General features: G+C 56.5%; 2 protein-coding genes across 16 annotated transcripts; both read left to right on the top strand.

Moving 5' to 3' along the window:
* Positions 1–378: 378 nt before the first annotated feature.
* On the top strand, positions 379–22503 carry ZDHHC1 (zinc finger DHHC-type containing 1). 12 transcript variants are annotated; one of them, XM_063797261.1, is made up of 12 exons: positions 379–739; positions 9101–9147; positions 10472–10714; positions 15785–15960; positions 17466–17567; positions 17978–18102; positions 18191–18349; positions 18598–18710; positions 21356–21438; positions 21701–21735; positions 21860–21920; positions 22029–22503. In XM_063797261.1, the coding sequence occupies exons 2-11, from the start codon at positions 9139–9141 to the stop codon at positions 21883–21885; spliced, it is 1071 nt and encodes a 356-aa protein (XP_063653331.1). In that variant the 5' UTR covers positions 379–739; positions 9101–9138; the 3' UTR covers positions 21886–21920; positions 22029–22503. The 12 variants fall into 12 exon arrangements, with proteins under 12 accessions (XP_063653331.1, XP_054525401.1, XP_009429315.1 ...); XM_054669426.2 differs by having other exon boundaries at positions 21840–21920; XM_009431040.5 differs by having other exon boundaries at positions 21642–21735.
* An 852-nt stretch (positions 22504–23355) lies between these two features.
* Positions 23356–27102, top strand: TPPP3 (tubulin polymerization promoting protein family member 3). 4 transcript variants are annotated; one of them, XM_016930046.2, is made up of 5 exons: positions 23356–23543; positions 23886–23976; positions 25794–25987; positions 26279–26432; positions 26549–27102. In XM_016930046.2, exons 1-5 carry the CDS (start codon positions 23377–23379, stop codon positions 26735–26737), a joined length of 795 nt encoding a protein of 264 aa, XP_016785535.2. In that variant the 5' UTR covers positions 23356–23376; the 3' UTR covers positions 26738–27102. The 4 variants fall into 4 exon arrangements, with proteins under 4 accessions (XP_016785535.2, XP_016785537.1, XP_016785536.1 ...); XM_016930047.4 differs by having other exon boundaries at positions 23393–23543; positions 23886–23967; XM_016930048.3 differs by lacking the exon at positions 23886–23976 and having other exon boundaries at positions 23377–23543.
* The last annotated feature ends 414 nt before the right edge of the window (positions 27103–27516 follow it).

Below are 27516 nucleotides of genomic sequence, written 5' to 3'. Positions count from 1 at the left end.
TCTGGGGTACCTGCATTTTTAGTGGTGTAATTTATTTGTCTAGATCTGTTTGCCTCTTAACCTGTAAGCTCCCAGAAGGGTCGGGATATCATGGATGTTCCAGCACATACGCTCATTGAAGTGTGCAGGTTGATGGGGTTGGGGGAGGTCTCTTCTTGAGAGCGGTGGTCTCAGGATAGAAACTGGAAGGGGGCGCTTTTGAGATGTTAGGATTTCGGGGAGACAAGCTGTGACTCGGGAGTAGGGAAAAGTGGATTTTCTAGACGAAAGGTTAGGAAGAATCTGGGAATGGGCCGACTGGGGCACCAAGAGGGTCCCTGGCAAGCCCCGCCCCAGCCGGGGGACCGGCGCGGAGTGACGCAGCGCGGTTTGGCCGCTGTGGGGCGCCGTAGCCCGCGCCGTTGTCAGGGGAACCGGCCCAGCGCCGGACGAGGCCCAGCCAGTCTGGGTCTGGCCTGGCCGCCCCTCCAGCCTGCTGGAGCCGGAGCCGGAACCGGAGCCGGAACCGGAGCCGGAGCCGGAGCCAGAGCCAGAGCCAGAGCTCGAGGACTCACCGGCCCAGTCTCCGTCCGGGATGGGGCCCCGCTCCCGGGCGCGTTGCCGCCCAGTCCCGGGGACCGTCCCTACCGCGAGGGTCTGAGGCGCGGCTGCCCCGGGGAGGGTGGAAGGCCAGGCGTGGGGCCCGAACCTCTGGCTGACCTTGGCAGGGCCCATCTGGCACGGCCTCCGCGGCGCGCAGGTGAGGAGTCCCCGCCCGGTTTCTCACCTCGGAGCCTGGCTTGAGCCACGGGGTAGCGGATGCTGCCGCCTGGCCGGCTTTGGGCTCGCTTCCGCCTGGAGCCAGTGGCCTGAGTTCCAGGGCCCCGGCAGAGCGCGGGGCTTCCTTTTAGCATGCATCAAGTTCACAGATCTTCCTTGAGCGCTTACTCTTTGCCAGGCTCTGTGCCAGGCGTGGGCACAGAGGACTCCCAACAGACGTGGCCTGTCTCCAGAACCCAGAGCATTAAGGAAGGGGGCTGGGAAGCGGATGTCATACATGACTAAAGTGATTTCAGGTCGGGTTAGGCTCTCTGGTATTGAAATGGAGGGGTTGGTCATGGAGGGTCTGTTTTAAAAGGAAACCATGGGAAGAGTTTTAGTTTTTTCTTTTTTTTCTTTGAGACGGAGTTTCGCTCTTGTCATCCAGGCTGGATGGAGTGCAGTGGCACGACTCGGGTCATTGCAACCTCCGCCTCCCGGGTTCAAGCCATTCTGCTGCCTCAGCCTCTGGAGTAGCTGGGATTACAGGTGCCCGCCGCCACGCCCGGCTAAGTTTTATATTTTTAGTAGGGACGGGGTTTCACCATGTTGGCCAGGCTGTTCTCGAACTCCTGACCTCAGGTGATCCACCCGCCTCGGCCTCCGAAAGCGTTGGGATTACAGGTGTGAGCCACCGTTCCCAGCCAATTTTTTATTTTTTTGAGACAAGGTCTCCCTTTGTCACCCAGGCTGGAGTGCTGTGGTGTGAACATGGGTCACCGCAGGCTCCGGCTCCCGGGCTTAAGCGATCCTCCCACCTCAGCCTCCCAAGTAGCTGAGACTACAGATACCCGCCACCACACTCAGCTAATTTTTTAAGGTTTTGGTAGAGATGAGGTCTTACTATTTTGCCCAGGCTGGTCTCGAGCTCCTGGTCTCAAGGGATCCTCTTGCCTCAGCCTCCCAAAGTGCTGGGATTACAGGTGTGAGCCACTGCAAGCGGCAGAAGAGTTTTTTATTTTTTGTTTATTTTTATTTTTATTTTCCAGATGGAGTCTCGCTCTGTCACCCAGGCTGGACTGCAATGGCACAATCTCGGCTCACTGCAACCTCCACCTCCCGGGTTCAAGAGATTCTCCTGCCTCAGCCCCCCGAGTCTGGGATTACAGGCGCCTGCCACCACACCCAGCTAATTTTTGTATTTTTAGTAGAAATGGGGTTTCAACATGTTGGCCAGGCTGTTCTTGAACTCCTGACCTCAGGTGATCCAGCCACCTTGGCCTCCCAAAGAAGAGTTTGGATGAGTTTCACGTTTGAAAAGCTCACTTCACTCTGGCTGCTGAGCAGCATGGTTGTGACAGACATACCGGGAAGTCAGTTGAGGGCCATCCTAATTCTGCCAATCTAGCTGTGCCTCCTAAAATAACTCATTTAGTGTCTCTGAGCCTCAGTGTCCTCATGATGGGAATGGGTGTTCTGTATGTTTTTTATGAGGAAGTGAGAGGCCAGTCACATCTGAAATCAGTGACTACAGGGATCTACAAGAACAGTTGGAAATGATAGGACCTTCCTTAGAGCTCTATGAGGAGTGAATGAGTGAATTCCACTGAAGCAGTGCCTGGCACAGAATAAGTGCACTCTAAATGCTGGTGTTGGTTATTATCATGCAAACACTGTAGGAGAGCGATGCTGGAGGTTTGGATTGGGGTAATGACAGCAGAGATGGTAAAAAAGTGGCTTGACTTCCTTTACTGAGAGAGAGCTGGGTTCAGACACGGGTGAGGGGTGGTCTCTGCTTTTGTGGAACTGGTGGTTCACTGTGGGAGACGGGTTTGTAAACAGATAATCACCATGAGATGCAGTGAAAGCAACAGTGGTGCTTAATTAGCCAGATTGTTTTGTTTTGTTTTTGTTTTTCTTTCTCTGTTCTGTCACAACTTTGTTCTTAATGACTGTTGTGTGGTGGGTGTTCCCCAAGGCTGGCTCCTGCAGTCATGAGTTGATTTCGTGGTTAAAGTCAATAACCTTGGCCTCTCTTCACTGGCCTTGTTTCTATTCTGTGTTACTCCCTCCTACTTGTCCCCTTTCCTTGGCTTCATTTGTATCCCAAACAATTTGCAGTGGTTGCTTCAGGAGGAGAATGGCACAGAAAATGTTTGCAAACCATGTCAACTCAGGAATAATTGGGGTTTCCAGCTTTTCTTGCCATAGCATCAGACTTTTTTTTTTTTTTTTTTTTTTTTGAGACGGAGTCTCGCTCTGTTGCCCAGTCTGGAGTGCAATGGCGTGATCCCGGCTCACTGCAAACTCCACCTCCTGGGTTCAAGAGATTCTTCTGCCTCAGCCTCCCGAGTAGCTGGGATTACAGGCACCCACGTCCATGCCTGGCTAATTTTTGTATTTTTAGTAGAGACGGGGTTTCACCATGTTGGCCAGGCTGGTCTCGAATTCCTGACCTCAGGTGATCTGCCCGCCTCGGCTTCCCAAAGTTCTGGGATTACAAGCATGAGCCACTGCGTCCAACCAGCATCAGACTTCCACCTGTTGTTTATGAGAGAGAAAGCAAGGGCCCAGCCACATCTGAGACCAGTGACTTGAGAGGTCTTTGGGAACAGCTTGAAGTTCCAGTTTAATTTTTGGTAGTTGTGTGATGCGCATCCGTTAGTTGAGCTAGAGCTGCTTCTCAGAATTTTAAGGCCAGAGACTTCTCTGGCACCTGTGGGGAATTTTAATAAACAAAGTACTTGTCCCTAAAGAATCTTTTGTAAATGACTTTTTGCAGTGTAAAAAACTGTGTACCGTGAAGTGTTTTCTTTCTAGCTTCCCTTTAGGTAGTTCAACTGGGCATCTGTTAAATCTCAGTGAAAATTATTTCAAAAGCAGATCCTGGGGGAAACGGAAAGTTCATTTAGGAATACTCATAGATAGAAAATCTCCCGACTGGGCATGGTTGTTTACACCTGTAATCCCAGCACTTTGGGAGGCCAAGGTGGGAGGCTTGCATAAACCCATGAGTTTGAGGTTACAGTGAACGCACCACTGCACTCCAGCTTAGGCAACAAAGCAGGATCCTGTCTCTTAAAAAAAAAAAAAAAAAAAAAGGCTGGGTGCAGTGGCTAGGAGGCCGAGGCGGGTGGATCACCTGAGGTCAGGAGTTCGAGACTAGCCTGGCCAACATGGTGAAACCCCGTCTCTATTAAAAAAATTCAAAAAGTAGCCGGGCGTGGCGGCGGGCACCTGTAATCCCAGCTACTCGGGAGGCTGAGGCAGGAGAATCACTTGAACCCAGGAGGCAGAGGCTGCAGTGAGCCAAGATCGCACCACTGCACTCCAGCCTGAGCAACAAGAGGGAAACTCCATCTTAAAAAAAAAAAAAGTGAAAGAAAAGAGAAGAAAATCTCTCACATGGAAACCACAAGTCCTCTAGCAAAAGGACAAGATGCATGGGAACAAAAGTTTCCTGTGGAGTGCACTTTCCCTTCGGGTTCTGGGAGTTTCAGGTAGCTGAGTTGGCTGTGGCCAAGGATGAAGCAGGTCCTGCCTAGCAGCTCCTCTGTTGTGCTGTCTGGTTGTGTGATTCCAGCTTTGACAAGATCCCTAACAGTTCATAGGAAGTTCTGTGGCTTTTCCTCATAGCTCTGCAGCCGAGCGTCTTAGAATTGCTTTCAAGAGTGAGAAAACATTTCACTAAAACCAAGCCCCCTTGTTAGGCAGGAATTCTTTGTCTGGCATGATAACAGGGCTCTAGATCACACGAGTGTGTTTCATCCACAAGGCAGCTCAGTGGGGCCAGGAAGGCAGGAGGTGACATCCCCTAATCATTTATTACTTGACATACTTTTTTTTTTCAAAAGCAGTACATGCTCATGATAAAAATATATATATATTTGAACAGTTCGAAGGAGTACCAGGAAATGCAATTTCTGTCTTACAGCTCTTGGACCACTAGATCTCATTCCTAGGGGCTGCTCCTGTGTTTGGTTTCTTGCATTTCATTCTGGAGAAAATCTGTGCGTATAGGAATGTAGATATCTATCCATCCCCCCTGCCTTTTTTTGTTTTTTTTTTTGAGACAGAGTCTCGCCTGTTGCCCAGGCTGGAGCGCAGTGGCGCGATCTCGGCTCACTGCAACCTCTGCCTCCCGGGTTCAAGCAATTCTCCTGCCTCAGCCTCCCGAGTAGCTGGGTCTACAGGCCCGCACCACTACACCCAGCTAATTTTTGTACTTTTAGTAGAGATGGGGTTTCACCAGGTTGACCAGGATGGTCACGAACTCCTGACCTCAAGTGATCTGCCCTCCTCGACCTCCCAAAGTGTGGGGATTACAGGCGTGAGCCACCGCGCCCGGCCCCCTTTGTTTTCATTCACTTGGTAGCTCCATCTACAAGTGTTCTTCATCTTGCTTTTTCACTTAATTGTGTATCAAAGATTACTTCCTCCCTTTTTTTTTCTTTTTTTATCCCTTGCTTTTGATGCTGCCTAGCATTTTATTGTATGGATGTGCCATAGTTTATTTGTATTGTCTTTTGTCCTTTATTATTGCAAACAATGCTGCAGTAAATCTTTGTGAGTATATGTATAAGATAAATACCTAGAAATGGAATGTCTGGGTCAAAGGGCATATATGTTCTAAAGTTTCACCAGACTTGGACATTGCCAAATTGCTTCACTGAACTTTGTTGAAAGATGAGTACAAAAGAGATCCAAAGAAGTGGATCTGTGAAATTTGCCCCAATGTTCCTCAGTCTGTGAGTGGCAGCTCGGGAACCAGAAAAGGGCTCTACTCCAGGCTCAGCCCTCTTCCTTTGATCCCACCTGCGTCTCCCCATTGGCAGTGCAGGGCCCTCCAAGCACCTGCTTCAACCCCGTCGCTTTCTCCTCTGACCCCATCACCCTGCCCTCCCAGTTCCTTGTCCTCTCCTGGCAAACCCTCTTTAGTAATTAACTTGATTCTGAAGCCCTCAGGTAGCTTGCAGGAATCCAGGGATGCCCGCAGTCTCTCCAGGGCTGGTACTTTTCACCTTGGTGTGGTTCCTTTGAGAGTGCTAGGCATGAATTTCAGAACAACGTTCCTAAATGTTTTTTTTTTTGTTGGGAGCAGAGGTGGGCAGGAGGAAAGTGGGTCACTCATGTAACTATAATGTAGTTCGTAATGAGAACTTAAACTGTTAAGATTTCCTTCATTTGACTTAAGCATATAAATTAAGGTACGCAGGCAGGGTGTGGTGGCTCATGCCTGTAATCCTAGCACTCTGGGAGGCCGAGCTGAGTGGGTCATCTGAGGTCAGGAGTTCTTGAGACCATCCTGGCCAACATGGTGAAACCCCGTCTCTACTAAAAACATAAAAATTAGCTGGACATGGTGGTGCATGCCTGTAATCCCAGCTACTTGGGAGGCTGAGGCAGGAGAATCGCTTGAACCTGGGAGGTGGAGGTTGCAGTGAGCTGAGCTCATACCACTGTACTCCAGCCTGAGCGACAGAGTGAGACTCAGTCTAAATAATAATAATAATAATAATAATAATAATTACTTAATTAAGGTAGCCTAACCTTATATTGAAAACACCATCTAAGGCTTTTAGCAAGTGAATGTTAATGTGAACAGATTACTGTCATCCTGCCAATGGCTTTCACCTTGTGGGGGACAAGGGAGGGGCCTCCACAGCCCCTCCTGCCTGCCTCAGAAGCCAGATGGATCCTTGGCTTACCCAGGCCACGGGACACCCTCCTTCCTGTCTTCCCTTTATCCCGGCCAGCCTGACTCTCTATGGTTTGTTCTGTGGCAGTAGAAGGTACATGAAGAATGTTTTCCCAAGGCTGTGTACCTCTGAGCCTTGCAAAGATGCAGCTGGAGGTAGCCAGGTGGGCACCAAGGAGCTTGTGGGCTTCACCGCCACCTTCTGACCAGTTTCTCCCAAAGCACAGGGCTGCTGGGCTCCCTGCTGGGCCGCTGTGGTGCCGCTTCCCCCATGCCCTCCTCCCCACTGGCTAGAAAGTTTTCCAAAGCACCCTGAGCCATTGGGTCACTCTCATGCCTTCAGCCTGCTTTGCCTCCATGTGGCTCTTCCAGCAGTGCCCATGTGTCCTCACCTGGCCTCCTAGACCCCTGTGATCTGAGCCCCTCAACTCCTTCAGTCCCATCTCTCACTGGGTCCTGCTCTCCATTCCCTCCTTCCCCCACCTCCCACCCCCTCCACCTGTCCACCCTGTGTTCTGCCACATTGGATGGCTGGCCCTTGCATGGGCTGCCAAAATGCCCATTCACCCACTGCCCTGGTATCTGTTCGTGTCCGTCCAGGTCCCAGAAGAGCAGCCCCTCAGGGCAGGCACCCGGTCTCATCTGTGTTTACATCCTAAGTGCGCAGGCTGGGCTCCGATAAGTGCTGACTGGCCAAGGTCAGAGGGTGCCAGCTGGCTACATCGTTGGAGAACAGAGCCACATGTCTTTCAATCTGGTCTCCTAGAGAAGTCCTGAGAGGGGAGCAACAGCCAGAGAAGTCCCGGGGTCTGGTGACAGTGCTTGGTCCCATCCATGGGCCTGGGAGCCCCATCTTGGATTCTCTCCGACCTCCCAGCCCTTTTAATCAAAATCTTTTGGGCCGAAGGAATTTGTAGCCACCAACTCTGCAGGAGAAAATGTCGTCAGTGAAGAGTGGGCTGGCCTGGGCATGCCTCTGGGCCAGCCTGGGCGTCTATACCAGAATGCTGCCTCTGCCGAGGGAGGTCTGCCTGGCAGCACCATCCCCACATCCACAGCCTCAGACAAGTGCTCCCTTCCTGGGCCTGATTTGGAGTATCAGGGGGTATCCTGATTTGGAGTATCAGGGGGTATCCGATTTGGAGTATCAGGGGGTATCCTGATTTGGAGTATCGGGGTATCCTGATTTGGAGTATCAGGGGGTATCCTGATTTGGAGTATCAGCGGGTATCCTGATTTGGAGTATCAGGGGGTATCCTGATTTGGAGTCAGAGCCATCCCCAAGGCTGTAAGTGGCGGGAGCCTGGCTGCAGATGGTGACTCCTCCTGCCTCAGGAGTCAGGGATACAGCAGCTCTGGGGGTGCCTGTGGCCACTGCCAGGCAGTGGGGCCAGATCAGCTGCATGCCTCTGTTTTGCTCTTTGGAAACTCCTGCAAGGTGTAGGGTTGTTGAGGTTTGGGGATGGCAAAAGGAGAGCCAGAATTTAGGAATCCAAATTAATGGATTCCTTTCAAAGTAATTGCCCTGGTGATGGTGTCACTGGGGAGCTGATGTGCAAGCCACAGAGATTGGCCCCAGAGCAGAACCATCCAACCCAATCATATTCACAGGGCTTGATCTGATGACCTTTGACAATTCCACAATACAAGGACAAAGATTTGCTATCTTTGGGGACATGCAAAAGAAAGTGAGGGCTGGGATAGTGGGTCATGCATGTAATCTCAGTGCTTTGGGAGGATAAAGTGGGAAGATCGCTTGAGCCCAGGAGTTGGAGACCAGCCTGGGCAACATAGTGGGACTGTCTCTGCAAAAATAAAAAATAAATAGCTAGGCATGGCAACACGCCGCTGTATTTCTAGCTACTCAGGAGGCTGAGGCAGGAGGATCACTTGAGCCCAGGAGATTGAAGCTTCAGTGAGCTATCATTGCGCCACGGCACTCCAGCCTGGGTGACAGCGCAAGACCCTGTTTCAAAAACAAAAAACAAAACAAAACAAAGCAAGGCCGGGCACGGTGGCTCACGCCTATAATCCCAGCACTTTGGGAGGCCAAGGCTGGCGGATCTCTTGAGTCTGGAGTCCAGGAGTTGGAGACCACCCTGGGCAACATAGTGGGACCCTGTCTTTACAAAAAAATAAAATAAAGTAGCCAGGTGTGGTGGTGCGTGCCTGTACTTCCAGCTACTCTGGAGGCTGAGGTGGGAGGATCACTTGAGCCCAGGAGGTCAAGGTTACAGTGAGCTGTGATGGTGCCACTGCACTCCAGCCTGGGCAACAGAGCAAGATCCTGTCTCAGAAGGAAAAAAAAAACCCTAAACCCAAAACCCAAATACCACCAGTTGAATCCCTGGGGGAAAACTAAGTCCTCCATTTAGCTTTGAGGTGGGACAACTCAGAGGTCACTTCAAATAATGCTCGGCTTGGCCTGCAGGAGGCTCTGAGCCTCAGGTGGGCTGAAGGGCAGGGTGGCTAGGAGTGAGTGTCTGGCAGTCAGGGTGGTAGCCAGCCGGCAGAGGGAGATGGGCTGCGGGAGGCATGGGTTCACGACCCTGCAGAAAGAGGGCAGGGCTGGATGGATGGAAGGCAGGAGAAAGCAGGCCAGATGGCTTAGGGTGGACCAGGATTCCACACCATTTACTGTGCCCACGTTTCCTTTTATTTCAGATGTTTTCAAGTCAGCAAACATTTACTGAGGATCTACTATGTACAAGGTACAATTTTGGGTGCCTGGGGGAAGGGACATAGGGGACAGAGATGAATAAACCCCACCCAGCACATTTGCTGCCTTTGGGGAAAGTTGTCCTAATGAGGGCAGACATGAGGATTGCAAAGCGTCCCAAATGGCAAAGTAATTTTCCCAACAATGACTTAGCATAAGGGCCCCCTGACTCAGGGCATCAGGGAAAGCTTCCTGGATGAGGCAACCCTTGCAGTTGGCTCTGAAGATCAAGCCTCATTCTGTGGATTGAGAAGTGAGAAAGGTGATCCAGGAAGATGCACTGAGTCGGGGTCTGCGGCACCCTTTCTGCTTAGGTTCCCTGTCTCATGGGCAGGGGCTCCTGAAAGGAGAGTTCAGCTACCAGGGTTTTAGTCCCAGCTCCTGGCCTTCCCACCATGAGCGCAGAGCTGGCCTGTCTCCCAGGTGTGGCGCTGCCTGCCTGGGCTGTTGTCCCATCTTGGGCCCATATCCTGGGGATGGGGGTCTTCCTCCTGTAGCCTACCCCTTCTTGCCTGGCATTCATCCCTGGACACTGGGCCAGCTGTCCGGCTAGAGGGTGGCGGGTGGAGGGGGTGGTTGATGCCATCTGGTGGTCTGGCTCTGAGTCCAAGGGCGTTAGCCCACCTTTCTGTACAAAACTGTACACCAGGCCCAGATTTACTTAGAGAAACGTGGTCATTTCTGCTGCTGAAGGGAACTAAAGAGGAATCCTTCCCTTCCTCACATGTGCTGGCCCCTCCCCAGCTGAGAACCCTCAGGCAGCATGGGGCAGAGCTTCAGACTCCCCCAGTCCTAAAGGGATTTTCTGTCCACCGTGGGGGAGAGGGCAGATCCTCCTTCTGGGCACCCCATTCCCCGTTTCCCTGAGCAAAGGATAGCGGGGGTGTCTGACACTTGCATTTGGACCTCAGGAAGGAGGTGACTAATCCTAACAGAATCAGCATGTGTTCTCATCACTCTGGCCCCAGCCTGATATTGTTACCAGATGAGAACATGTCTTATTGGGTTTAACTGTGATGGCTGTGAAGACAGCACTTTGAGTAACAGGCAGCAGCACTGTGTCCTGAATAAACCCTGGGCCCTCCTACCTTGTCCTGGCCAGTCTAGGGCCAGGGTTTGCTTTGGGCTTTGAGACAGCAGCCCACTCCCACCCTCTCCCCACTGCCCATGTCTATTGTGCTAGGACCCCAGTTTCCCCAGCAGAGTAGCTGTCGCAGCCTACTCCCCCTGTGCTGAAACTTGGCTGCAGACACAGGCCCTGGGCTCCAGCCCGGCTTCTTGGGCTAATGCTCTTTCTACTGTTTCTCCCTCTGGAGATGAACATCTGCAACAAGCCCTCCAACAAGACGGCCCCTGAGAAGAGTGTGTGGACGGCACCGGCACAGCCCAGCGGACCCTCCCCTGAGCTGCAGGGCCAGCGATCCCGCCGGAATGGGTGGAGCTGGCCCCCTCACCCGCTCCAGATTGTGGCCTGGCTGCTGTACCTCTTCTTTGCTGTGATCGGCTTTGGGATCCTTGTTCCCCTCCTGCCTCACCACTGGGTGCCCGCTGGCTACGCTGTATCCTTGGGAAAGCGTAGGGCTGGTATGTGGAAGTGGGGAGGCAAAGGATGGCTGGCACAGCGGAGGCCCAAAGCCGGGTTGAGAGCCTTGGGGAGCACAGTCAGGAGAGTGGAGCAGGGTGGGCCCAGTCCTGGGGACTTGCTGCTTCCCAGCCTGTCTCCAGCCTCCACCTGACCTCTCCACCTGATAGGGTGAGTGGGCATGCCTAAAATACCTAGGAGCATGTCAAGCCCCACAAAGATGTGAATCCTGTCCACAGAGGCACCACAGGAGCAGTCATAGAAGGAGGAGCCTCAAACCATCCTGATGCTAATTGTGTTCAGAGCTGAACAAAGGATGAAGTAGGGAGTAATTAGTCCATCTATCGAAGAATTTTTCACTTTTCAAAGAGTCACCATAGAATTCTTTTACATAGTAAGTGTCCTGGTGCCTTAAAATATGGTTTTATTCATGGACAGACTGTGCCCAGGACTGTTTATGGGCACATTGATTCTGTACATCAGACCCTTTTAGAGTGAGGTTGAATGTGACAAGAGATGGGATGGAGATACCTCGAATGCTCCTGGGAATAGTGACAAACCCAGACTCGCCTGAGCCCAGTGGTGTGATCGCCCCATCCCTGGCCACAGCCCCCAGGAGCAGAGGATGTGGCTGCAAGGCCAGGGGTTTCAGTGAAGCAGGCATCTCTGTGCTCCTTTCCAGAGAGTTCCTATTTGAGTGTCCTTCACAAAGATGACTCCTGTGGGGAAGGTGAGGGCGGTCTAAGGGTGGTTGGCAGCGATAAGCCTAAGAGCCTGGGACATCCAGCCTGTGGTGAGCTCTGTCCCTGCTCAGCACCTTCAGAGCTGCACGGGGCCGAGCAGCTCCTGCCAGCTCTGTGGGTCTTTGCCTCCTCCTCTGTCTGATGGGAAGGCTCCTACCTGGAGCACTTAGGATATATGTGAGCACTAGAATTCATTAAGCCACAAATGTGAACATGCTCTTTTAGGAAACCACAAAGCCCTGGGCTGGTGAGTGGCAGGGCAGGTATGTGGAGGCGGACCCTAGAGGAGGTTGTCATCCTCAGACACAGCAGTGCCATCTGGGGACTTCTTGTTCACTAGAGCCCAGGGTCTGCTCATCAGCTCTGTGAATGGAAAACTGGACTTTCCCTGAGGTGACCAACAGGTCTTAGTGCTGTTAAGTCATGGGACATGGGAATGCGTCATGGGACATTCCTCCTGTGATCTGGAATGGACACGCCCCTCACTAGGGATCACCTGGGTTCCTCCCATCAGGATACCTGGGAAACCAGATTAACCAGATGAACAACCCCATGCCTTGTACAAGTAGAAGCAGAGCAAATCATGATAAACAGAAGGCAGTAGACTTTATTGAGCCCTTACATGTGCCAGGCCCTGCGTCAGCCACTTTACATGAATGATCTCATTTGGTCCTCATTGTAATCCTGTAAGGAGGTATTCTCCCCATTTCCTAATGAAGAAGCTGGGCACAGAGGTTCTGTGACTTCCTGAGATCACATAGCGGGCACCCAGTGAGGCCAGATGGGCTGCCCAGGAAGCCTGACTGTCCTGAGAGGGGCGGGTTGAGGGCTTTGTCTCCGCATTCAGGGTTCGTCTGCTTTGAGCATTGCAGAAGCTCACAGAACCACCTGGTTCATGCCTGACCGGCCTATATGCTCTCCTTCCTTCCATCAAAGCCTTCTTTCTGCAGGCTCTCTCAGGTCCCCTGAGAAGTGAGGTAAGGTCATAATGGGTACCAGGTACCCACCTTGGGCCTGGAACTGGCCTGGGCCTTAGGGATACAAGCTGAGCCCTAGGGTGCTGGGCCCCCAGCTGAAGGGAAGGCTGGTGCACTGGAGATGGTGATCACGCCACATGATAAGTGCAGCAGACTGTGAGGGCAGGCAGAGGCCACCTACATCAGCATCACTGCATGTCCACAGGCACACTCGCGGCCTGTGGCTCCCCCCCTCCCCCGCCCCACCTCTCCCCACATGCTCTTGGCTCCTCCCGCTTCCTTCCTAACTTAAATCCAGTCAGTCATCCAGCCCTGTTGATATTGCCTCCTAAATAGACATTCAATTGGCTCCCGGTTTCTGCCACTGCCAACTGCTTCTCTTCCCTGGATGACCGCTGAGTTTCTAAACGGGTCCCACACACACGCTCTCACCTCGGCCAGCCCATCTGCATTCCTGCTCTTTCCAAAAACCAAATCTGATAATGTTGCGCCCCAGCTCCAAGATTTCTAATGGTTTCTTCCTGCCTTAAGTAATGAGGCTCAAGGCCGGGCGCGATGGTTCACACCTGTAATCCCAGCATATTGGGAGACCGAGGCAGATGGATCACCTGAGGTCAGGAGTTCCAGACCAGCCTGGCCAACATGCGAAACTCCATCTCTACTAAAAATACAAAAATTAGCTGGGCGTGGTGGCACACGCCTGTAATCCCAGTTACTTGGGAGGCTGAGGCTGGAGAATCGCTTGAACCCGGGTCGGGGGGCGGAGGCTGCAGTGAGCCGAGATAGCGCCATTGCACTCCAGCCTGGGCAACAGAGGGAGACCCTGTCTCAAAAAAAAAAAAACAAAAAACAAAAGAAATGAGGCTCAACATGGCGTCAAGGCTCCGCATTCTGGACTCTGCCTCTCTCCCCCATTTCCTCTGATGTGATTTTCCCTGTCCTCTTCTGTTTCCACGGCACTGGTCTCTGCCCGGAAGCCCCTTGTCTCTCTCCCTGCTCCCAACACCCAGCTAAATTAGAGGCCGAGAACTAGCAGCCCATGGGCCAGTCCAGCCTGCAGATTTGTTTTTTTGAATTGAAGGATAGTTAACAAAGAAAATGCACAGATCTTAATGTTCCTTCTATAGGCATGTTTTTTAAATTATTTATTTCCTTAACATTTAAACATTGAGAGATCTCACATAAAAACCCAGACTTCTGGTTCCTTTTGAGAAGCCAGAAATTGGCCACACAGACCCTCATTCTTGCATTCTTGCAAGACAGCCATGAGCCGGAGGCACACTTCAGCCGAACTGCTGGTTGGCACTCCACATGTTCCCCACAGCCACAGTCCCTAGCCAGGCCCCCTTTCCTCTTTGCCTGCCAGGTCCCTGGAATCCATTCCTCTCTGTCTCAGCTGAGACAATACTTCCTCAGGTAAGCCTTCTGGACCCCTTCAGACTAGATGAGGTCACTTGGTTATAAACTGGCATAGTCCCATGAACTTTCTTCATTGTAATTAACCCATTATTTGATTGATATCCATGTTTTTGGGCAGGAGTGGTGGCTCATGCCTATAATCCCTGCACTTTGGGAAGCCAAGGCAGGCAGATCACCTGAGATCAGGAGTTTGAGACTAGCCTTGGCCAACATGGCGAAACCTTGGCTCTACTAAAAATACAAAAATTAGCCAGGCGTGGTGGCGAACACCTGTAGTCCCAGCTACTCGGGAGGCTGAGGCAGGAGAATCACTTGAACCTGGGAGGCAGAGGTTGCAGTGAGCCAAGATTGTGCCATTGCACTCCAGCCTGGGAAACAGAGCGAGACTCCATCTCAAAAAAAAAAAAAAATCCATGTTTTCCACCAGACTGCAGTCTCTTCAGTGCTAGGGACTCTTGCCCCTGCCATATCCCTCAATGCCTGTCACAACAAAAGACCTCAGTAGACAGCTGAATGAATGACCCTGGGGGTGAGGCGGGAGAAGAGTTGGAGCAGGCAGGGAGTAAATGTTTGCCCTCATTCAGTGTCTGAAGAGTGGATGGCATGGTGAGCACAGTAGCTGGTGATAGCAGAGAGGTTTGGGAGGAGCCAGAGGGAAAGGGACCTTAGCACTGAGCAGAGGAGTGAATTTCAGTCAGAGAGCTGTTGAGACCCACTGTAGGGTTGCAAGCAGGGAGGGCTTTGGGTCTGAGCTTTTAAAAACTTACTCTGAGACCATGTGAAGCATAGACTCAAGGGAACTCAGACAGAAGGCGCAGAGTTGGGAGGCTATAGAGTGGCACAGGCAAGAGATGAAGACTTGGCCATAGGGATAGAAGGGGTAGTGATGGCCACAGGATTGTCTCTCTTAGCTGTGCTTATGGCACATTAGGGCGGAGCCTGGTTTATGCAGATATGTAGAGAAATTTGGCTGCTGGGAGGAGGAGGTAGGGAGGAAAAGAGATTGGACAGCTGATGAATGAAGGATGGCAGATGGATGATGGGTAGAGCATGAATGATGGAGGGATGGTGTCTGCCTGGCTAGCAAGAGGACCAGTGGAATTTTGGGCTGAAGCGGGTGTGATCAAGGGAGGGAGAGTGGATGGCTGCCTGGGTGGAATCTATGGGTGAATTTTTACACATCAGACTTTGTAGCAAATTGTCAGCAAACTTGTCTCCTGCATTTGGCCCAGTCATTGAGCAGTTAGATCCTGGAAGAGCTGTGTTTCAGCTTCAGAGACTAGCCATGCTGCCCCTGGCCAGGCCCTGAACATGGCAGGCCATCCCAGACACTCAGCCCAGGACTCCAAGTGCCTAGATTCTTGGTAGGGGAGGTAGCAAATGTCTGAATCCGTGTCTGCAAGGGGTTCTCCATCTGGCCCAGCTACTGAAAAGGGGGGTGGTTGCATCCCTTTTGGAGGTGACTTCCTATGAAAGCAAGATAAGGAAGCTGGGACTTAAACTTCAGGTTCTTGGACCTTAGGTGGGGTTGATCTCTTTCAGTCTCACATCACCATTTGGAATCTGAAACCAGAAACCAGCCTGAGGTCAGACCAGCCAGGGCCTGTACCAGGCCTGGAGCAGTGAGGCCAGGACCCTGCGATTGGGCACCTAGGTGGTGACAGCAGGCACTGCTGGCTGGCTGTGGACTCCTTTCCTAGATGGCCTCTCCCTCTTTCCATTTGGGGCATAGGGGTTACCTGGAGAGGTCTGATGAGGAGGCTTTGGGGGACTGGAGGTAGGAGGTGGCAGAGGCAGAGAATCTGCACAAAGCGGGCTGGCATGGCAGTGGGGAGTTCTCTGGCTGCAAGGAACGGGGCGGGACTCCCAGCCGGCAGAGTGGAGTGAGTCTTTAACCTGCTGGGCCAGTGCATGGGCGCCATCTTTGCTGGCCACCTTGTGGTGCACCTGACCGCCGTCTCCATCGATCCAGCAGATGCCAACGTGCGGGACAAGAGCTATGCGGGGCCCCTGCCCATCTTCAACCGAAGCCAGCACGCACATGTCATTGAAGACCTGCACTGCAACTTGTGTGACGTGGATGTGTGAGTGTGTGTGGGTGCTTGTGGCTGCCGAGTGTGCTGTGGGGTGTATGGTGGAGAGGGGGTGCCAGGGCTTCACAGACATCCCTGATGCCTCAGAACCCTCATGTTTTATGCAGTCAAGAACCTTGATGGCATGACAGAGTATTGGGTTCCTGAGAAGGTGAGGAGAAGGTGATTGGAAACAGAAGATGAGGAGTAGTATTCCAGCAGTTAAAGGAGGAAACATTTGGCCCTGCCCAAACATTTCTAATAAGCGGCTCTGCCAGTGACACCCTCACATCTCTCGCCAGTATTCCCATATAGGGGTGGGCAGGGGTGTTGATGCCTGACACTCACTGTGTGCTGAGCTCTTCCTGCAGCCACCCCGCATGGCTTTCTCACTTCATGGAGGAGGAAGAGCCCAGCGCTTAGAAAGGCTGATAGGCCAGACACAGCCACTGATAGCGGAGCCAGATTCACATCTGGCCGGCCAGGCCCCTAAGCAGATACTGCTGCCCTGGGGTCTACCCAGGAGGAGTCTGAGGCCCAGGGGGGCCATTTGGCTTGCTCAGGTCCCTCTGCTAACATGGAGGAGTCACTACGTGCTGCGCCCCTGCCACCTTGGCTGGTCCCAGCTACCTCTCTAGGGGCCCCTCTCCACCCTTCTGGAGCCCCCCAGTCTCCAGGTCTTGGGTGGGGGATCAGGGATGGGGATATGGCCCAAGGCCAGCCCCCACCAGGAAGCCTGTTGAAGGGATCTGTCTGCAGACTGAGCAAGCCCCTAGCCTTAAGGCGCCAAGGACTTGGACATGAGGCCATCCTGCCATTCACTGGGCACCCGCCAGCACACTTTCCGAGCAGCTGCTCCAGCAGCTGCTGCCCATTGCAGGGCTCTGCCCTGTTCTGGGGGAGGGGTTGTGCCTTTGGGCCTTCCCCGGTGCCTCCCTGGGCTGGGAGACTTCCCCTGAGCCCCTGTGGTGAGCACCTGCATGCTCACGCGGATGGCAGCCTGCACTTCTTTTGCCTCTTTTCTCTTAGTCCACACAGACTGAAGTTTCTGGAAAAATGCCAGTACCATTCCTATAGAATGGCAGGGAAACAGGGGCCCACTGCCGGAGGTGTCGGGAAGGGCAGTGCAGGCCCTGGGCCCCCCGCCTTGCTGTCTGCAGCTCCCTGGGCCCACACCTGCATCTTCTGGCTTCTCTCGGGGTCTTTGCTTGGAAAGGACGCCCATTTTCTGTTTCATGGCGCATCAGCTAGGCGCACAATCCCAGAGCAGGAGGGGTGCACCTCCTTACCCCTCCTGCGGCCTCTGGGGTCCCCCAGCTCTTCGGGAGCGCTGCCTCCTCCAGGGGACCCACCCCGCAGCGCCTGCAGAGGGCGCGCGCGCTCCTCGTCGCCTCGCTCGGGGCTGTCTCAGGCCTGGCGCTTGGTCCCTCCACAGACCCCACTCAACCACCCCGACCGGCCGGGCCACAGAGCGGGGAATGAGCCGGCCAATCGCGCTGTGCCCCCTCTCCCTGCAGGAGCGCTCGCTCCAAGCACTGCAGCGCCTGCAACAAGTGCGTGTGCGGTTTCGACCACCACTGCAAGTGGCTCAACAACTGTGTGGGCGAGCGGAACTACCGGTGAGGACAGCCCGGCCGCACGCGGGCCTGGGGATGCACTGTCTGAGGGCGGGAGCCACAGACCTTGCAGCTCGCATGGCAGGCGGGCGGGGATGGGGATGCTTCGAGGACCTGTGCCCGTTTTATGCGGGGGTGCTGCCCAGAGAGAGTGATGCTCCTGGGTGCCGGCTGAGATGGCCAAGGGTGGGCCTGGAATCTTCCACCAAGCTGGCCCAGAGAAATGTGGGCTGCCTGATGGGGTGGCCACCCATCTTCAGTTTTGCCGTATGCCTTTGGCTTCTGAGGAGTTGGGGCTGTGGGGTCACCCTCAGCCCTCTGAGCCCATAGCAATGACCCTACAGCCCCAACTCCTATGGGCCTTCTGAGGCTGGAGCTCCGGGGAGCTGACAGCGACCCATGGCTGGGCCCAGGCTCTTTCTACACAGTGTTGCATCCGCTTTACTGGGCGTCCTGCTCCTGGTGCTGGTGGCCACATATGTCTTCGTGGAGTTCTTTGTCAACCCCATGCGTCTGCGCACCAACCGACACTTTGAAGGTCAGTTTAGGCTCCGGGCCTATTCTCACCCCCAACCCTGGTCACCCGTCACGTCCCCAGCTGAGCACACACTGCCTGTGCCTTGCAGTCCTGAAGAATCACACCGATGTGTGGTTCGTGTTCCTGCCTGCCGCCCCCGTGGAGACCCAGGCCCCTGCCATCCTGGCCCTGGCCGCCCTGCTCATCCTTCTGGGCCTCCTGTCCACAGCCCTCCTGGGGCACCTGCTCTGCTTCCACATTTATCTCAGTAAGTGCCTCCCGCACCTGCCTTCTGGAATGCAGGGGTCCTCAGATTGCAGGAAGGTGCCCAGTTGGACGGTGGACCCTGAAACCATGCCCCTGCCTAGTATGGGCTCACTATGGTGGCCAGGTCTCACCCGATGGCTTCGTGTATTTGGGGACACTGGTTTCAGCCTGGGGCTGGTTGTCCTCCCTCCTGTTCTGAGCTCCAGAGTCCCCCTTCCACCGCACTGAGCCCTCTCCTCCCCCCACCAGTGTGGCACAAGCTCACCACCTATGAGTACATCGTGCAGCACCGCCCACCACAGGAGGCCAAGGGGGTTCACAGGGAGCTCGACTCATGTCCTCCCAAGATGCGGCCCATTCAGGTATAGAGGATGAAGGGTGGGAGGGGGCCTGGGTGTGGGGGGTGTTGGGCTGTGCAGCGAGCAGCCAGTGAGGAGACAGGGCAAGGGAGGCAAGCCTGGAACAGCCGCTGGGGGCAGCAGGGACCAGGCTTGTGCTGAGCGTGTGCCTGCTCGCCCAAGCGTGGGCACAGCCAGAGGGAGCCCTGTGTTTCCCGGACCCCACGTACACACCTGCCCAGGTGCCAAGCATGCGTGGGAGGGCATGGGATGTGGGAGCCTGGAAGCAAGCAGGTTGGGGCTGCAGCAGGAGAGAGAGGGATGGACCAGCGATGGGGTCAGTGATGGGTGGCCAGGATGGAGCCATCACTTCTCCTCATCCATGACCTTGAGCGCTTATACCCATTACCCTAATTTATGCTTAAAACAGCCTCTTCTGCAGATATGCCTACTGAGGCCTGGAAGGTTAACCACAAGCTGGGTCTGGGAAGAGTTAAGGTCTCTACGCTCTGGCCGGCCTGGCCAGGCCAGTGGCTGACCAGCCTATCCCCATTCCCACGCCCCATGGCTTCCTGAGGTCAGCCGCTGGGGTGGGGGTGATCCAGTCGTCAGAGGAGCCCCTAGGGACTAGGAAGGCGGGGCCCGGGCAGGCTTTGCTGGGGGAAGGCTGAGCCCTGGATCCCGAGGCCTCATGGCAACTGGACACAAACAGAGGCTGGTGGGTGGGTTGGGGAGGGCCTAGGACCCCGCCTCTTCTGTTCTTGTCACCAGGGCTGGACACTACTTGTGGGCCAGGCTGCCAGGACTGGGCAGGCCTGGGCCTGGGGCGTGCTGGCTGTGGGTGGCGACTCCACTGTTACACCACCGTATACCTGCCCCAGTGCTGGGCTCTGATGGTGGCAGCTGTGCTGGGGAGAGGGTACTGTTTCCAGCCCCACATCAAGAGGAGACGGAGGCCCAGAGAAGTAGGCAGGAGACTTTCTCAAGCCTCATAGGCAGCACCCACTAAAGCAGGGCGGGCTCTTTGGCCCTGCCCTGCCAAGGCTTTGGGGCCAAATGTGGCCACAGCAAAGACATTTAATTTCTGTTCTGTCCATCTGCAGTGACTTGAGGGAGGCAAACCCGGGGGACAGGAGTGGTGTTCTTGTCCTCTTTTACAAAGCAGAGAGCTGAGGCTGAGGGCCCAGTACCATTCAGGAATGTACACGGTTTTGAAGGTCTCTGAGACAGTATCCTCTGGACAGCCATGGCGAGAGAGGACAGGGCTCTGAGTGGGGACTCACTGGGGACGCTTTCAGACTTCTTGAGCTGGCTAGGGCCTGGTGCCTTTCCCATCCTGGCCCCTCAGCTTCTGAGACCTCCTCTACTGCTGGCCCCTCCTCTGCTCCCCCCTCTGGAGCCCAGGGCCCCCCAGTGGGCTTTGCCCCTCTGCTGGCCCTGGAGGGTCACTGAGTCCGCACTGGGGCAGAAAAGAGGTGTGGGGGAGAGTGATCTTGAGGTTTCCAGTCCCTGTGACTGGCCTCTGACCCCTGACCTCGCGCTCCTCGGCCCAGGCTGGCGCCCCCACACCCCTCTCCAGAGCAGCAGCCAGGGCAGAGGTTGGGCGGGGCCGCTGGCTGGGCTCCTCCCCCAGATCTGTCAGGGCCCTGCAGGCAGCCACCCACCCCCACCCCAGCAGGAATGCGGGAGGGGCCCCTCTCTGGAGCCGTTGCCCCCAAACATAGGCTTGTTTTAGAGACAGCCTTGCTGTTACAGTGTCCTCTCTGCATTAGTCAGGACGCCTCCGTCTCCATGGAAACGGCTGCTGAACTGGCGACAGCTGTCCGGGTGCTCCTGGCAACCCCTCCCGGCTCCGACCCCGCCCGGGACCCGCCCCCATCTCGCACCACGCCCTTCCCGGGCCTGCTTTCCCCAGGCTTTTGTTTCCTCACCTGGAGTCCTTCTGGGCAAAGCTGGGGCGAGTCCTGCGGGTGGGGGTGCAGGACTAGGCCACTCCTGCAACCCCCTGGCCTCAAGGCCCCTTTGCTCTCAGGGGTCGCGTCTGCACCCTCAGGGTTGCTGTGAAGATCAGGGCTTGCCCATAAGCCTGGTGCTCAGTGGGGCTGTGGCTCTGTTTGTTCCACCACCTGCTACCTTCCCTTTTGGTGTAGTGGCAGGGAGACCACCGCATGTGCATTTACGCAGCCCCTTCTCGGCAGCCTGGATCGTGGCTGGTCCTCTGTGAGGGCGAGGGGTGTGCCCAGGACTCAGCTCTGCGGGAGCTGGTGGATGCACACTCAGGCCTGTTTCTCAGCCAGGGGAAAACAATTGGTTCAGAGGCTGGATCCCTGGCGACACCAGGAGCAGGTGCGGGCAGCTCTGAGCTTCCCACCACTCCCTGGCTGAGCCTCTCTAAACTGGGCCTATAGACCCATGGGGGCTGGGAGCCTTCCTGCAGGAGGCAGAGGCTGAATAGATGAGGTAAGGACCTGGGGATGGGGCAAGGGCCAGAAATGGGTGTTTTAAGCCTTACCCTACAGATGGGGTTTTCCCAGCATGTCTGGGAGCCTGGCATGAGGCCTGAGATGTCCCACAGAGGCCAATGAGGGCAGGACTGCGTGGGCTTAGGGCTCAGCAGGCTCGGGAGCCACACCTGGCCTCCCAGCCTCCTTGACTTCCACCTTCCCCAGGAGATGGAGTTCTACATGCGGACCTTCAGACATATGCGCCCAGAGCCCCCTGGCCAGGCCGGGCCAGCAGCAGTGAATGCCAAGTGAGTGCAACCTGGGCATGTGCCACTGGGCATCTCCAGTTAGCATGGCAGGGCCATCGAGGCAGGAGAAGGGGGTAGGCTAACGTCGGGGCATGGGTCAGGCCCTTCTCTGAGCTAACAGGAAGGGAAGCTTCTCTCAGCACCTCCAGTGGGGAGGGATTTGGGGAACAGGCCCCAGACTTACCCTCCTGCTTCCCCCTCAGTCCCTCCCAGTTTCTTGCCACCCGTGGCCAAGCGGAACCTCCACCACCCTCTTCCCCAGACACTCTCGCCCTGCCTCCCCGGATCCGACCCCAGGTAGGAGGGACTGTGCTGGGCCTCCGGTCCAGGTGGAGTGGGATAGAAAGAAGCCTCTACCCTGGCGCTCGCCTCTGCTTCTTTTGGCGATGTGGGGCCCTCAGGCTCCCCCGTGTCTCTGCAGAAAAAGAGGAAGAGGCGCGTGTATAAAGTGCGAACGTCTGAGACCTCGGATCCGGCGTCGGGTGAGCGCCTCTCCCTGTCCGGGTCCTGCTCTGGGAACTCGGGGGAGGGGAAGGCAGAGCCACAAGCGAGCCGCAGCCACTGGGCTCATGTTCCCTTCCCTTGCGCAGGGCCTAGGGCCCCCGGCCGCCGCTCCAGCTCGTCGACGGATTCCGCGGACGCCAGCCCTGTGCACGCCGCTGGCCCTGCCGGCGCCTACCACTCGGCGTCGGCAGAGTCCGTGGACGAGATTCCAGTGGCGCAGACGCGCCTGGGCAGCGCCGCTCTGGCCGCCCCGCGGGGCCGGGGCCGACAGCCCACGCTGGCGCGGCAGGCGCGTGCGCCCGCCGTTTTCGTGAGCCCGAGCAGCGGCGAGCCCAGGGCGCCGGGCGGCCGGGAGGCTGGTCTGGCTTAGCTGGGCCGAGAGGCCGGAGGGCCGAGTTAGAGCGGCCGGCCCGACTCTCTATGCAACACCCCATCCTTGCCGCACCGAGTGCACTTTAGGGGCCCCTACGGCCGGCGGGATGGGCCTCCCTCCCCCACGACTCAGCAATACCGGCCCCACCGGCTGTGATGCTCCAATAAACTTTTTTATGCTTTTGCGGACGTCGCGCTTACTTTCTTAATGGCAGGGGCCACGGGCCATCCAGAAGCCCGACCGTGGCCAGTGGACCGGGGGCGGGGAGGAGGTCCCTGTACAGTAGGTAGCCACCCAGGCTGCCCTGTGGAGGTGCTCAGGTGCGGCTCGTGGTTAGGAAAGGCCTTAGAAGGCGGCCTGGAGGAGGTTATTTTTCTTAAAGATGGGCTTTGCACTGGGAGGCCGAGAGAAAGCAGGCTTTGGGCTCCGAAAGCAGCAGTGGGCGCTGAGGCTGCGAGGCCGTGGGGAGGTGGCGGCGAAAGGAGGGGGCCGAGCCAGGAGGTCCCGCAGTTTTTCCCCGGCAGCAGGGCTGCCGTCGAATGCCAGCATCCTGGGGCTGGGCGAGCGCGATTCGCTCGTGGGGAGTCCCCTCCCTTCTTCCCCACTGCTCCAGGCTCTGAATCCTACCCAAGAGAGCACGGGAGTTGTGGCCTGGGGGTGCCATCCGTTCAGTGGATGGCAGTGCTCTTGAGCCAACCGTATACCCCTGTCACTGAGGGAGAGCTCCTTCCCGATTCCCCAAGCCCCACCAATGCCCTGCTGCAGCTCCCCAGTGGCCTCTGGTTGACTCTCTGGGGAGCTGGATCTCTTCTGGAGATTGGGGCCGCTTAGAGCTTTAGGCACATCCCAGGATGGGAGGCTGTTTCCTCAGGGGGCCGTCCGAAGACGCCCCGAACTGCAGAGCGCTGGTCTCGCCGTCGCGAGGACCGCGGAGTTGCGGGGGAGGGGCGGGATGCGGCTCCCGGAGAGTCTCGGGGAGGGCGGGGCCTCGTGGGCGGGGCCGGCGTGACCTTGGTCACTCTCCCGCCGAGACAGCCTCGGGGGTGGGACTCGCCGTCTCTATGGAGACCGAGAAACAGGGGATAATACGGCGGAGCCGCCTGGGCTGCAGTCCCACCCGGGAGCCGGCAGGGAGCGGAGCTGCGGAGCCGCCTGGTCTCCCGCGTCCATCGGTCCATTCCTGCGTCCTTCTGTCCGTCCGAACGCACACTTCAGGAGCAGCCGCGAGGTAGAAGCCCATAGGAGACCCAGATGCCCGCCACCCCAATCAGTATCCTGCACGATGAGGGTTGGGGGGAGCAGCCTGGAAAGGGTCCCAACCTCCGGCGGTCCCAGCCGAGGAGCCAGCTGAGCGGCCCTGCCCTGGCCCCAAGCATTCCACCTCGCAGCCCCCACCTCCTGGTCCGGCTGATTGATGACTCCAGCTGTCCCAGTGGGAGCGGGACGGGTGGCTCCAGTTCACGGGTGTGGCCACTCCATCCATGGCCTGCAGACCCATGGGGCTGCGGCCTGCAACCCAGCGCCACCTGACCGCGCTGAGATGACCAAGAATCCATCTTTCCACGGACAGGAGTGAGCACTGCACGCAGGATCCGCCCAGTGCTTGGGCCAAGCACCCTGTGGCATCCAAGCTCCCCTGGACGTTACCCTTGGTGAACCAAGTGCGGGTCTTGGGGTCCCTGGTGGGAGGTTGCACCCAAGGAAAGGGAAGGGGAGTGCAGCGTGGACTGGGGTTATGGTCCCTGTAACGTAGGAACCACCGGTGCTCACAGTCCCAGAAACTGCCACTTAGGGATGGGAGTGTGGTCACCGGCGAGGAGTTTTCGGTGGAAGATGGGGCAGCCGGGCGGAGCCCAGGCCGTGGTCACTGGAAGCCCTAGTGTAAAAGGCAGAGCTAGAAGATGGTTGCTGAGACCGAGGGTGTGGTCAGGAGGTGGCAGTGGAGGAGGGGGATGTGGTGGGGAGGTCTCTACGCAGGGGATCTCCGCATAGTACCTGGGAGTCTTATAATGTTAGTGTGTGGATGTGGACTGGGGCCTTCAGTGCAGGCTGAGGGTGTGGCCAGAGGGCTGAGGGTGTGTGGACAAAGGGGTGCTGAGGGTCAGGGCGCCTTGATAAAGGGCTGCGGGTATGGGAGGGGGTGAGTGGCTGAGGCTATGGTCAGGGGTCTCAGGAAGGGATGCAGGTTTGTGGCCAGGGGCCTCAGCCCCAGGGCTGCGGGTGTGGGGATGGAGAAGGCTGCTGTGTAGGCTCAGGGTGTGGCCAGGGGTCTGCAGCGGAGGGCTGTGGGTGTGGGGGGCACTTTAGTGCTGGACTGTGGGTATTACTGGGGTCGGCGCAGGCTTGTTAGTATATATGTGGAGGCTGGTGGCCGAGGGCTGTGGCTGTGGGTGTGAAGATGGAGGATGGAGGGCTGAAGGTATGGCCAGGGGTACAAGGCCCAGGGGGTGGCAGGCCAGGGCTGAGTGCACAGGGTCGCTGGGAATGTGGGCTGGTGTGGCCAAGTTCAGGGCGTGGCCAGGGGAGGTCTGAGGTGTAGACATGACGAAGTGTGTTTCAGCCACAGCCGCACTTGCCAGCACGACTCTTGGGGTTCGTAACTCTACAGCCCCCACGCTACTAGCCCCCAACCTCCTGCTCCCCCAAAACTCCACAGTGGGAGGTTACAGCCCCAGTCGGTGGCAAGGGGCCAGGAAGCCACGGTTATGCCCTAGGCGCAGGGAGTGCTGGCGTGCCCCACCCGTGGGCCCCAGCTTCCCAGCCCAGCCCAGCCCAGCCCCTCAGCACTGGGAGCTTCTCCCTGAGCTGCCCTGACACCATCCTGCCCTTAGCAACATTCTCCAAGCAGCACCACCCTCCCTTAGCAACCGTCTCCAGGCTTCACAAACTGTGGCCAGGCCAGCCCCAAGCTCCCCTCATGTTTTTGTTTAACAGCAAATAGTAACAAGGCCTTGCTGGACCAGCTGCACCCCTGCCCAGGGCATGCACCCGTGCCCAGACTGGCTCTTGCTGGGTCCTCATGACCCTTACAGAGATGCCGTCCTCACTGAATGCCTGGCCTGGCCCCAAGCCAGCTTGGCATGGAGCTTCCAGGGAGGGGTCCTGCTCTGCCACCCTCACTTCCACCCAAGCAGGCCTTGTGCCAGGGCCAGACAAAGCCAGGGCCCCAGCTGCTGCCCTAACAGTCTTTCTGGACAGTGCCACTCTGTTCCCTGTGGGCATCATTATTTCATCTGCTGAACCCTGCTGAGAGCCAGGGCTGGCATTAGTGACAAGACCGTGCCTCCCGGGGCTCTTCCTCGGGGCTCTGTGGCCCAGGGCAACAGTGACTGGCCCCTCTCCCCAGGCAGCTCCAGCACCAACTCTGTAGCAGAACCTGCCCAGGTCTTGCAGGTTTGAGGTAGAGGCTGGGATGTTCTGGGCTTGGGGGAGGGGAAGGGCAGATTGGCTGGGAGATGACCCAGGTGGGTCTCTATAGGGTGGCATGGCAGCGAGCACAGACATCGCTGGGCTGGAGGAGAGCTTCCGCAAGTTTGCCATCCATGGTGACCCCAAGGCCAGTGGGCAAGAGATGAATGGCAAGAACTGGGCCAAGCTGTGCAAGGACTGCAAGGTGGCTGACGGAAAGTCCGTGACAGGGACCGATGTGGACATCGTCTTCTCCAAAGTCAAGTGAGCCCTAAGCAGCCCCTGCTTCTCATGTTCCCAGGAGGTGGGGAACTGGGGGGCTGGAACCAGGGAGGACATCAAGAAGGGGTCAGGGAAACACCATGATCACGAAGGTCGTTCTTCCAGGACAAACCTTATATCTATTGCCCTCCAGAGTTGCTGAGCCCCGCGACTTCCCCAAACATGGGAAAGAAACGCAATTGCATAATTTGTGGTGGCAGCAAATGTATTTGAGCTTTCCCCTGGGGGAGAAAAAAGAAAGGGGAACCCTCATGGTGCCCACATGCCTGTCAGGGGGAAGTCTGCTCGGGTCATCAACTATGAGGAGTTCAAGAAGGCCCTGGAAGAGCTGGCAACCAAGAGATTCAAGGGGAAGAGCAAGGAGGAGGCCTTCGATGCCATCTGCCAGCTGGTGGCAGGCAAAGAGCCAGCCAATGTGGGCGTCACTGTAAGTGCCCTGCTGGTCTCGGGTGGCCACGGAATGGGGTGTGGGGAATCGTGGCTGTGGGTGGGAAGGGCTGGGCTCCCTCATCAGGTGCCCCTGGGGAAACTCTGTCCAAACAGAAAGCAAAAACAGGGGGTGCTGTAGACCGGCTGACGGACACCAGCAGATACACGGGCTCCCACAAGGAGCGCTTCGATGAGAGCGGCAAGGGCAAGGGCATTGCGGGACGGCAGGACATCCTGGACGACAGTGGCTACGTGAGTGCCTACAAGAATGCAGGCACCTACGATGCCAAGGTGAAGAAGTGAGGCTTGGGAAGACCGCCCCGCCAAGTGCGGCTGCCCCTGCCAGAGGCTCAGGCCTGGGTCTAAGGGGCACGTGGAGCAAGAGATCCTGGTCCCCTCCCTGCTGGACCTGCCACCCAGAGCTTCCTGCCGAGTCCCACCGGGCTGGCCCACCAGGCCTCTGACCCAGGCTGCTCTGCGGCCCCTTCCTCCTCCTCTTCCTGCTCCAACTTCTGTCCATCTGGGGACAGTCTGTGCCTGTAGCCTCATGACCCCAACCCAGCCCCAGGCATGGCTAACCCCTGCCTGCTTGCCTCATATTTAAGCTGCTGCTCTGGCCAAGTGCCTAATTTTAACCCAGACCTCAATAAAGACACCTTTTGTACCAATATGGCCTGGCTGACGATGATGGGGGAATGACATTCACACCCCAGTGACCCCTCAGTGTCATCACCCCGCTGCATGCCACACACTGCTAATCACTCCCCTTCCCCTGGCAGCCTTGCCCAGAAAAAGGCACTCATGAGTCCCCTTCTGTTAGCACAGAGCCATTCTGTCTGAGGAGACTCCTGAGGAAGTCCACAGCCTTTTAGCTGGGCCTGACGGGAGTCCTGACATCAAAGCTTGCCTTCCTGTGACCAGTGCCTTGGGTTTGGAGAGTTGGCTCCCTCTCCACTTTCACAGCAGTAGGAGGGATGAAACAGCCGACTCAGCCTGGGCCAAGCATTGGCAGAGGCCCCAGAGCCAGGCATCAGCTTTCAGTCTGCGAACAGGGGCTACCGAGGCAAGTCATTTTGGGTTCT

This window comes from Pan troglodytes, chromosome 18, assembly GCF_028858775.2.
Source record: "Pan troglodytes isolate AG18354 chromosome 18, NHGRI_mPanTro3-v2.0_pri, whole genome shotgun sequence".
Taxonomy (NCBI): Eukaryota; Metazoa; Chordata; class Mammalia; order Primates; family Hominidae; genus Pan; species Pan troglodytes.
This window is presented reverse-complemented; position numbering and strand designations above follow the sequence as displayed.